Here is a 12,304-nt window from a genome sequence, read left to right on the forward strand (position 1 = left end):
TTGTCAATCTTTTAGTGCACCATTTACCTACCTCCATATTTTCATATCTTTAAGTGATTTTTTTTCTATTAACACAATGTTCTTATTTCAGGAGTTCTCATCTGTGCTTAAATGATCTTCTCAGCTTCAACTTCAAAATCAAGAAAAAATATATCCTCTAATAAGATACCATAATCAAATATCCAGAATTCATGAGTATCAGTCAATTGACAAAAAACAAAAGCTCTGACATATAATTTATTTTGGTTGTTTCCCTGATATCCACTATGATGCTTCAAAATTTCAAAGATTTCCACTGAGCAAGAAAAGGAGGCTATTAAGACTTTCTACTCCAATTATGATTTCAATAAGATTCTAACCGGTACTGAATATTTATTTTGATCAATATAATTAAAATCTTTCTATTTTCGAAGTATCACATATACTGACATAAACATTTCTGTATCAGTGTCAACCTCTACTTGATGATGAAGATTTCATATATTTATGTGAGATATAAGAAGAGCAGGTAATGTTGATTTATATGGCAACTCATATTCATATATTGATTCTATCAACATGCTGAGGATGAGCATTACTTTTCAAGAAATAATATATTGTAGCTGCAAAGGTTTATAAGTAAACAAAACAAATTTATCAAAGCTATAATTTGAAAGAAAGATTGGAGAATAATTTTATTTCAAGGATATTTTCACCTGACGAGAAACTGGAAATGCAATATAAGTCTAAAAAATCTGAGCAGGTGTGTTGTCATTTCTTTTCTGATTCTATTTTATTTAATTAAATTTTTAATGTTGTTATCTGGATGTTTGCCAATGACTATGAAAAACAGGATTTGAAAGAGACTGAAAGATTTAAAAAGAGTGAGCTTTGCAAAGTCATGGTTGGTCGAAAGGTCAATTACATTAGAATATTTTCCTTTGCATTGAATCCTACAATGGCACTGTAATTGTCAGAGTTAATTAGTTGATTTTTTTTAGGAAAACTACTGTTGAGGAAGAATCGGCTGTTAATCTGAAAGATTCTGAAGAAGATGTTATGATTTCGAATAATTTAAAAGAGAGGAAAAAGAGGAAGAAGATTGTGGATGAAGATGGGTCGGATGATGATGACAAGAGTGCTAGAAAATTATATCAATATTTATTGGTTTGATGTTGTTTTATTGGGATTTTGTGTTTATGGTTAAGTATGCAGGTTTATATTAAGACATATTGGTGTGATTTTGTTTTATTATGATTTGGTTTGACAGTACATTTGAATCTTTAAATTGAGGTTGAATGGTCCAGAATAGAAACTACCGCACATCGATCCACCAGGCCACAATTTCTTGACAAGACCGACACTGGAAGAAAATGTAAGAGATGCTATTCTATTAGACACAGATTTGTTCTTTAACAACCGCAGGAACCCTGAAGGGATATTGCACCTTAAAATTGCATCACATGCAAAACAAGGGCAACGAATCTATAATTTTGGAATTGATCTGATAAAACAAGGTTCATACCAAAGAGTACACATCTTTCAATCTTTATTTTTTCCAGATGAAAACGGACAATATCCATTATCATGCAAGGAATTCCTATTTTTTAACATCATTACTATGTTAACAACTATTTCCATCCATGGACATATAAAAGCATCATCTTTTCCTAGAGTTAGATTTACATATTGTGGCAAAATTAGAGATTCACTTTCATGTATATCAACAGTTAGATTTCTCTCTATGTAATTAAAATTTATCAACACATGATTATGTTAGATTGCGGTAAAATTGGAGATTCACTTTCGTGTTTATCAACAGTCAGATTTCTCTCTATGTAGTTGAAATTTATCAACACATGATTATTTTTTTCTCTTTCTTACAATATTTTAATAATACTATTGCCCAGATTACTGTTTAAGTCTTTATAATTCAATACATGAAATATTAAGCTTAATCACATTGAATTTATAATCACTCTGATTCACATAGTCAAGCAATTTGTTCACATGATTCCTCATAAAGTTATTTGAAATAGCTTTAAAAAAAAAAAAGACTTAATAAGAATCACCAAAACACAACACCTTCAAACTACACCTTCATACTATATCACATGCACAACACAAGCAAGGCACTTACAATTTCGGCATACCTTTGTTGAAAAAAAAAATACAAAGAAGGCCATATCCTTTACTCATTGTTCCCCCTTAATGAAAATAGACAACTACTGAAGCAATACAAGTCAACATTGAAGAAAATGCCGAGGCAAAACATAAACTACAAAATCAAACGAATAACACTCTATTCCCTTATAGGACCCAACTATTGAAATCCAAAAATAAATGAGCAAATGCTTAGCGATCAAGAGGATCAGATTAACTACCTATTTTGTGTTATAAATATAGAGGCATATAAACTGAAATATCTATTAGAATAAAGTTAACTATACAATTTGTAATACTAAATTTATAATCATATTTTTCACTACATAATAATTATCTATCAAAATATTTTATTTTTTTTATAAATTAAATATAAATAAATGGATAGTCCAAAGCCGCGTAGCGTGTGGGCAGCAACTAGTTATATATATATATATATATAAAGATTCCACCAACGCTGCAGGATTTTTTGTATTTTGATTTTACGGGCTATGCAAACACAGAATAATATAACCGCCGACTTGTACCAAAAAAAAAAATCAATCAAGCCGGTATCCAACAGAACAAACGAAAATATATAATAACTAGCTCATAGTGAACTAGACAACAGAAAAACCCTCGGCTGGGCTAGGCATAGATAGGGGTCAAGCTGCAACATGCATATGGTAGAATATAATATTGGAATAGATGGAGGCTTCCTTGTACCACTTTTGATATCTGATATGGAATCTAGATAAAAGTTAGAATGCTTTGAAATGCAATTTATGCATGTGAATTATTCTTTTCTTTTCTTTTTTATTTTTTTTTTGCTGCCTCAATGGAAAACCATTAATTGGAATAGTAAGTAGGTCCAAGGCTAGAATTAGTGTCATCGATTAAACTCATTGCCACAAACATCTAAAATTATGTTGCCAAAAGTGGTTTTGAATAGAGAGAGATTAGATTATTTGTACACATGTGAATGCTTATATATGTGTACCACGAAGAGCATCAATTTAGAAGGAAAGACATAGGTTCAGAAGTCATTGCCAGGCTTATTTAGAGGAGAATGGTATAGATAGGTCACCAACAAGCAAGCAGTTGCAACCTAAAGAGCAATTGAATTTGTCGGGACAAGATTTGCCGCTTCAATAAAGGAGCATTTCCAGATCTGCAAGGACACCACACGTTAGAAATATGTTGGTTTACAATGCTTTTGTATTTTGGTAACGTGCAACAGGTGTTCTGAAGAGAGGGCATTGTTGAGTGCTTCATCTAAAAATAGTTAAATGGGAAGAAGATAAGCTATATAAATGTTATTGGATTGATTTCTTAGGGATGTGAACCATAGATTCTTACTCTCTTTATGTTTAGAGCAGGACAATACCATCTAATGAAACATTGTTCTCAGACATGTTGATATCATTGTTAATGAGCCAACAAATAGTTTCCGAAAGCCGCACGATTAGTTAGTCGGAGGTGTAAGAACAAAGCCCCCATGGACCCAACTAAACTGATTATTGTAGAACATCAATTCACGTCCCCATCTGCTTACCATATTATTATATATATCACTTATAACCTTAAAAGAACAGAGAAATTTTGAGTGCCCTAAAGATCACGCATATTGGAGGCTAGTATTTGAGGGGAAACCGGACTCCGTGGCCTCCAGTTTCCTGTAGTAACTTTCGCATCGTATCTGCCCATAGATGTAGATCAGTAGATTGAATCATGAAATATTTTGTGTTTATGTTCTTTTCCCTTTTGTTTAAAAATTATTGTTCCTGTATGTCACAACATATGGTATCACAGCACCTTTTAAACAACCACATGCAAGCAAGATCGAGCAATGTCCAATTTTTGTCACTCTCAATCAATAACGAGGAAATAAACATGTTACCTCTCATGGACCATTGTAGTTTAATAGTGGTAACCTTACTAAATGTTGTAGATCAGACTGTAATGCACGGAACATAAGAATAATGAAGTCCAATACAAAATGATCTCTTCATGATATAAAGGTGTCAAACACCACAAGTTCACATGAAATAAGTCTTAATGTAAAACTACGTAACTTGAATTCCGCTGTACCACAGATGTGGGAATCCACTTGCAGACACAATTTGGGTATTCAAACATAGCATTTAACCTGAATAGGGCTCCTGAGCCAATAATTAAGATTTAAGTAGCACAGAAAGACTCATGATTATATTAGAAGTCTAGAAAGTCAGACATCCTTGAAAAACCCATATATTAAATCACCATCTTGGTGTAGACACTGCAGAAGTACTTTTACGCCATGTGAAACGAGTTGCAGTAGACATAGCAAGAATAAATAAGCAACCCTCTCATTAGAAAACATAACATATGAGACAGATATAGGCAAAAAGTTATCAGCTCATACAACTAATGAAATCAAGAACTGAAAATCAAGGAACTGTATTGGTAATTCATCATAAAAATTCATGAAAGGTAAAATGGCATCATGCAGAGAGAAAACGTTGTAAATTTACACGAACAATGTAACCCCAGATTTTTCCCCCTTCTTATAAAAGAATTTCTTAAAAGGGAAATAAGAAAGGATGACCGGACTCAGAGCAATGGGGACAACCAACCAGGGGACAGACCATTCGATGCTCCAGATATGAAACATAGCAGACATACTATATAACAAATAAAGTTGCTTCCTCGGCAGGGAATCCCAAAAGTAAGAGTTTAATTGCTATTATTTCTTGCCACCGGCTTTGCTAATTTGGAATTGGATAATGAATTTCCAGGAAAATTAGGTTTTGATGAACGGGGGTTACTGCAAAAGAAGCAACAAGAGCATGAGTTAAAGAAATAAAGGCAAGAGTAAACATGTTGGAAATGATAAGATGAACACACCGCTTCTGAACGTACACCATGCACATAGTTTAAAATGTTGGAACATATTAATATGCACACATACAATCTCATGAAATGCAAACTTATGGAAAGATGAGGAAAAGAGTAAGGCATACCTTTGGGTTGGAAAGCTCTTTCTTCCCAAAGCATTTTTTCTCATAGTGGCATGTATTTTTGCCTCGTGGCTGTTCACCAGAAACAGTAGCCAGCTTCATCAAGAGTCATATAAATGGGGGGAAGAGTATTCAAAGAAAACTGATAATTTCACATCACCTATTAAGATATTCCATTTTTGCCTTCTTCATCAGGTTGCCCTTCAAATTGGAAAAGCTGTTGCTAGATCCGCTTCCTATAAGCATTCATCGAGCAAGTTAACTTGCAAACCCCAACATGCAACATCTCTTTACATGTGCAACATCAAGTATTTATGACTATGCATGATGGCAGCCAGCAAGTGATGTAGGTTGTTTTGGTGTCCACAAGTTTCAAAATAAAGCACATGAATGAAAAGGTAATGAAAATGATACCTCCACAAAAGCTTCTTTTACTGCTTGAAGGTGGAACTTTGTTACAGAGTCGGACCTGTCGACTTTGTCTCTCTACATGAAAAAGACAAAAACAAGTTATTCACCGACCAAAAGCACTAAGAATATGAACATGATGTAACTGCAAAACTAGAGTAGTTCTGCATCTTTTGACAAGTTATTGTCAATTATCTAGCAAAATAAAAACAGAGACATAATAAATGCTGCAAATGCATCAACAGAGAATATTTCCATGAAATCAAGTAAACCAAGTATTGATGTAAAAACAGTTTTCACCATGTCAAAGAGAACCAAAGCTCTCATTGAATATTCTTTTCTTTAAAAAAACTTAGGAGTAATTTGTTAGAGGATAAGCATGTGCTTATCATGTAGAGGCAATCCACATCCCCACTCAAGTTACCAAGTGACTAGTGCATGGCTAATGAAGTGCAGCCCACTGGTCTGCACATTATATATCAATGAGGTCCACGATGGAGCTGCTTAAATATAAGAGGCTGATCTAAAGCGAGACCCTAGGGCCTAAAAAGTATCAGCTTCGATGTGTCCCTTCTCTGTCCTACTTTCATTAGCGTCTCCTACCACGAGTTAAATTTGTGATATCACATGGAATACTTCTAGATAAGCATACATGCTTCGCCTATTTTCTTCTATGTATATCCACTTCCTGTGTACCTTTTTTTATCTTCCTTCCTTCACAACCGTCCTCCACCTTTTCTTCTCCTCTCCAGTCCATTTTCCTATTCAAATCTTTTCCCTTTTCTTTTATAGGTCATAGTTTTTTTTTCTTGATCACCATCCTCAGGTCTAGACTAGGCCTGAGACCACCCAAACTTTCCCCCTTTCCCTTTGCTTCTCTCGATGCACCAATATGAGACTTGGTAGAGATGCCCAACTCATGCATGATGTAGGATCAGATTGGAACTCTTAGATTTTAGTGAAGGGATTTTAGTTTCATGATCGAATCATACTATAAAGATAGTATTTCAAGGGAAATTTAGTAATGGAAGTCTAGAGCTAGGCCTATGGATTTGGATGGCTATAAGTTTTAAATTAAGACTTTTTCTTTTTAAATTGATGGAATGGTTTCAGTTAAGTGTTGATAATGTTTTGTGAAAGGCTGAGCAAAATCTCAACTTCACTAGAGTTTTCTTGGAGACATGTAATCTGCTTAGAGTTGAAATAAGGATAAGGAGGATGGAAGGAGATAAGTAAAGGTTCTCCAATCTTGTTTCAATAGTTTTAAGACCTAAAGATAAAGGAGCAAAGGTGTCCACAACCTATCCTGCAAGTTTTGGCTAAAGATCACCTTGTGGAGCCATCACTGCAGATAAACCCAAAAAATCATTACCAACAATTTGGAGAGACACCTTGCAACATGAAGTCATAATAGAAAGAAATTGGAACCCCAAATTCTTCCTAGATTAGGATAGTCAGCGAGTTAACTGATAAAGAAGTCCTACTTTACTTGGAACTCGACAAGGAAAAACACAGAAAATGAAAGTACGAGCTGCCGTCGGTCATGCAAAGAAATCAAAGTAGGATACTGAAACAGAAAAGGAACAATAAATAGCTAGCCAAAGCTCACCGGACCTCTCATTTGCAAAGGATCTTTGCTTGATCTATCCTTCATGACATAAAGTCCTAGAAGTGGCATCATAGTCTCCAAACTTGGCCAACCTCAAAGGAAAAGAAAGCTACCTCTTTCTTCCTTCTCTCCCTTCTTTTTCTTCTTCCTCCCCTTTCTCTATTCTTGCTCTAATAAAATTCTCTGCTCCCTTATTTTACACACTTCTAGTCCTTTCCTCACTTTTCCCTTGGACTTGAACCACTATGCGGTATGCACCTTTCACCTTATTTATATTCCAATTTCCAGGGCTATGGTGACATTTGCGGGGATCAATGTTATCTGCTGGCTTTCTCCCTTAAAACTGCTCTAATCATTTTATTTAGTCAATGCCCTCAGCTGTCCTTCATGATCAGTTAATTGCTTAATTGATGTGATGCAATTTCAATGGAAAATTAAGATTAATTGTGATAAATGTGATGGAATTGTTTCATATTTTTAGTAATATGATCTAGGCTTCAACTAACAGCCTTTTTCACACTTAATATGTCATAAAACAAATTCAGAACTTAAAATTAAGAACTGAAGTTCCGATTAATTTTGGAGCAGAAATGAATCCGGATCTGAATTTCAGATCTGATGTGCCTGCAGCATTCAGCATAAAATGATATGAAATAAAGTACAGATGAGAGGACTAGCATAATGAGAGGAAGGGCATGTTTGGAGTTGCTTCTGCTTTTTAAAAAGTCATTCTCAAGAATTTTCTTTTTTCTTTTTTTTTTTAAGTTCTTGAACAGAAATTACTTTGTATATTTGGCATGCAATACTCACAAAAGGAGAAGCAAGAAGTTAGATCTTTCTGGCTTCTCCTAAAAGGACACTTTTTTTTTTTCACTTGTGCTTTCCTGGGAAACACTTCCCAAATAATGTTACCAGGAAAAAAAAGAAAGAATGGGTAACAAAGGAACTAAGAAACACCAAACCAGACAGCGACAAAGAAGAACCAGGAAGAAAAAGAGGGGCCAGCAGCTTTTATATCTCAGCATCTAAATTAATGACCCAATAGGAATGCTCCAAAATTAACATTAACAAGGACTCTCCCAATTTGGTGAATTTTTAAATAACTCTCTTTTTGTCCATTCTTAGAGAAAGCCCCTCTCTTCTGCCTACCATCAAACCAACCCTCACTTATGGTAGGCAGTTATTTTTGTAACCCATCCCGCAGCAGCAATGGCAATGGTTACCAAAAGGACCCAAAACCTAGTTAGTCAGCAACATAATGAACGAAATAGCCCACATTCCTCCCAATTTTGGTACAGACACACAAAATTTCTTTTTAATCTGGCCATGGCAATGGATCCAACAATCCTCTTTCCTTCTGTTTTATTCTTTCCAATGATACCTGTCCCTTTCCATGTGTTCTGGTATCTCTAATGGGAATGGATCTAGCCATGACACTTCAATAAATGCAGCCTTGCCAAGTAGAGTTGTCACTCCAAATTCATTCCAGCTAGCAGGAACATTGATACAGTTTGAAACTTTGAATGGAGCAGTCAACCGAGGTCTCAGACTATTTCGTAGCCTCTCTAGAAACTCTGGAATTAATTTATGCAGCAGAAATCCATCATCATGACAGATGACATGTACTTCTTAGAAAAAGCTTCATATAATCACTGTACTTGCAGCTTTTCCTTTCAAGAGATGCAATGGAGTGGCTGTACTTGTAACAGAGATAAACTAAAGGATAAGAAGAAGAAGAAACAAAATATGTTGGCTTCTGACTAGAAGTTGTACATTTACATGATGGTAGTATGTTTATTGTTTATCATCTTGTTTCAAACATGCATTGCAAGTGCTTGATTTCTAGTATAATGAAAACAAATCCTAAAAGAATTTAGAGCTCTAGACCAAGCAAAATGGTCAACTCATCTCCTTTAATATATCCATTCTTTGACCAGCAAGGGTCAGCCATGAGGCCTTCTAAAGCGTGTCATTTGCTCTCCTTTGTACCACACCATTATGTCATCTGATCAAATTCTCATAACAAATGTTTGGATTGTTAGAGGGGAACAAAAGACCTGATAATTGTGTAGCCTCGACATTTTTTGCTAGAGTTCTGGTAGCTACACAACCGCTTAGATCAAGTCTGCCGGTTAATTTGATGCTCTCGTGAAAAGTGGTGTTCAGCCCATATATCTTCATCATTTTTGGCATAAGTTCATCATCATATAGATGTAAACTCTTTAGAGCGTGGTAGTTGAAAAAGGTCTTTAAAGATAAAAATAAAGTAACTTAGACCAACTACCCAAAAAAAATCCAGTTTTTTACAATGGATTTGCATAACCCTTGTGAATGTGCATATATATACTCATAGTTGGAGAGAAAACATGAGCCCTAAGCAACTTCATACAACTAGCAGCCCGATTAAAAAAAGAGCTCCACAATTCAGAAATGTAAGCAGCAAGTTGTACCAACAATGCTAATCGTTATGAATTATCCATCCAACAGTAATTCATATTCTGTTATGTGCATGGTAAACAGATAATAGCAATACTTTTAAAACCACGAGATGAGAAGAAAGATAACTTACTAGCCTCGCTTTCTTCATATCTCTGTTTAATTTTTTTAGCTATCTGATTTTGTTCTTCTTCGATTACTTTCATCTTTGCCTGCAGACAGATGATTTAAATTCAATACAAAATCCTTTCTTCAATATACGGTTCATTGTCATCAAAACACAGTATGACCATGGATAAACAAATCATGGAAGCAGCGTTAGTTAAAACTAAAGCGTGCCAAAGTTCAAGGAAAAGGAAACACCTCATAGAGACGTCTCCACTTAAATACTACTTTCTTCTGCTTCATCCTCCTGATAACGTTATTTGTATTATCCACACCAAATTGTTTCTCGTAGAATCTCTTCCACAAGTTGTTGGTCACCGGACTGAGGTCCCTTCCCTGAAACCATATTGAGAAGGCAAACAAAGTGCGATCAATGTCTACAACCAACCTTCAAGTAAATGCAGTCTAGCTAAATACCCATTGACACAGTAAGAATCATGAAGCTGGAAAAAAACCTAACACTGTCGTAATGACTTACTATTGTAGCATCTTCGATGCGAGTCAATTGATCGATAGTACAGTGAGGTAAAATATCCTCCAACAGATGCAAATCCACAGCTTCAACGTTGCCGATGTATCTAACATTATCGATTGCCAACTGTTTGCAGAGCTCCAGCAAGGAAGGAGCTTCCCTCTGTAACTCCATCTACCGCTAAAGCTTAGATTTTTTGTTTTTTTAACGATCGCTAATGGAAACCTCGAGATTTAAACCAAGGGAAGTCGCCCAGAATTTTTATAAGGTATTCATCAGATACAAAGCTCAGGAAAATTAAAAATCTGTAAGAAAAACAATAAGTTGGTCCAATTTAGATGCAAGAACAGAAAACAAATATCAAATCCAAGAAAGGCATATCTATTTTTCTATAATCAAATTGGGAACGAGCAAAGCATAAAGGATGACCGAGAACATCGAATAAAATCACTTATAAATCCCGTGATATAATAACCAACTTATATAAATTAAAAAAATAAATCGAATCAAAAATAGATTCCATCTGAACTTGGAATCAATCCATACAAGTGTCGATAAATTTATGGAAACCGAAGAAATATGAAAAGAGGAGCGCGATCGGATCAAGAAACTCCCACATGAATGCGCAGAACTGGGATTGAACACGAAAAGTTAGAAGGTAATTCGTTCCGATGACTGGAGGAAGAATAATTCAATCAAATAAAAAAATCGATGAAAAAAATTACCGTGCTCTGCTTCTCTAAAGGCGGCGTCGATCGCCCGGAGAAGCAATAGAGGAGAAAAATCCAAGAAGCGTTTATTCCTTTTCTTCGAAAGAATTATTCTGTTTTATTTTTAATCCGATCACAATTGAAGAGGCGTGCAAATTCCCGAGAACTTCACCCCCTTTCTCTCTCCAACGTAGATATGGTCACCTGCGTGAAACGTAGCTACCTCTCACCGGCATCAATTGGGTTTCTTGCGAGGTAGTGATATGGATTTTGGCGGACCTTCCGAGGGTAGGTTAGATGACACGCAATGCGTGTAACGCGAGGATTAATGATTATCGGAAAAGCGAATGGTTTATCAATGGAACTCGACGTAGCAGAACTGAAAAAATCACGTGCACCTGGAAACCGTCTGATCAGAATCGGGCGGTGCCCAGGGCATTAATTGGATTCGATGCGGGCAAAATGAAGCAATCAACAAGAAAATCTAGTGACTCATTTATATAGCTAGAATCTTCCTTCCATGATAATGTTAGATGGCCAGGATATTTTAGTTATATTAAGAGTTCTAATGGGCAATAGTAATAGAAGTACTTTCGAAAAAGATATATTTTTATTTATTATCAAGCATCGAGTATGAAATATTTAATCAACAAAATTAAATATAAAAATGACAGTCAGGCCAGAGTGTATTCTTTAATAATTTATTCCAGTTTGGAAGATAACAATAAAGGTATCATCAATCATTTTCCAAAGAAATGATGCAAGAGCTAACTAGGTTCAACAAGCATAAAGGTAAAATCGTATCCAGTTGCGGGTGAATTGGTCATAGCTGCTTGTCCACGACTTGTACAATGGTGCAAGATTATGTTATATTTGATCGCAAGCTCATAAATTTAAATGTACAAATAGCTGCTTATACATCCAATGTTGGCAAAAGATGGCCCTTCACATGTAGTCGAATCCAGATGGAAAGACACCATCCAGATTCCAGCTCTTCTAGATTGGATGAAGGAAACTTTTCACCAATGGATTATCACAACCTCGGCATTTGAATCTCTTGCTGCCCTATCAAGCAAGGGAAATCAGGTGGCCAACCAACTCACCAACAAGGATCAGAATTGTAATTGAACATTTATTTGATTCATGATTAAAATCAGTGGAATTGAAATCGAATGATCATACTTCTTAATATATTTAATTCATGATCGAAATCAAATTTGAATCTAAAAAAAAATAGAAATTAAATTTTGAAAGATTGGAACATTCTTACTCTCTTTGCAGTTAGAATAAAATTTTTTCCGATCAAATAACTAAAATAAAATCACTCTTCCATATTTATTCTAAAAACTAACTCCCTCCAACCAAATATATACATACTCGAACT

General features: G+C 35.2%; 1 protein-coding gene across 1 annotated transcript; it reads right to left on the minus strand.

Annotated features, from left to right (window-relative positions):
- Window positions 1-4,544: 4,544 nt before the first annotated feature.
- On the minus strand, window positions 4,545-11,072 carry LOC105058328 (uncharacterized). The gene is made up of 8 exons (XM_010941211.4): window positions 10,936-11,072; window positions 10,217-10,515; window positions 9,937-10,074; window positions 9,707-9,785; window positions 5,535-5,606; window positions 5,281-5,356; window positions 5,124-5,192; window positions 4,545-4,927 (listed from the first exon to the last, which is right to left on the minus strand). Exons 2-8 carry the CDS (start codon window positions 10,382-10,384, stop codon window positions 4,837-4,839), a joined length of 693 nt encoding a protein of 230 aa, XP_010939513.1. The 5' UTR covers window positions 10,385-10,515; window positions 10,936-11,072; the 3' UTR covers window positions 4,545-4,836.
- Window positions 11,073-12,304: the final 1,232 nt, after the last annotated feature.

Source organism: Elaeis guineensis, chromosome 15, assembly GCF_000442705.2.
Source record: "Elaeis guineensis isolate ETL-2024a chromosome 15, EG11, whole genome shotgun sequence".
Classification (NCBI taxonomy): Eukaryota; Viridiplantae; Streptophyta; class Magnoliopsida; order Arecales; family Arecaceae; genus Elaeis; species Elaeis guineensis.

Excerpts from the sequence above, each read along its gene's own strand:
- LOC105058328 (XM_010941211.4), bottom strand. The coding sequence starts at position 10,384 with ATGGAGTTACAGAGGGAAGCTCCTTCCTTGCTGGAGCTCTGCAAACAG. Across the intron at positions 10,075-10,216 it reads GCATCGAAGATGCTACAATA|GGAAGGGACCTCAGTCCGGT; the intron begins GTAAGTCATTAC and ends ATATGGTTTCAG. Across the intron at positions 5,357-5,534 it reads TAAAAGAAGCTTTTGTGGAG|GAAGCGGATCTAGCAACAGC; the intron begins GTATCATTTTCA and ends GAATGCTTATAG.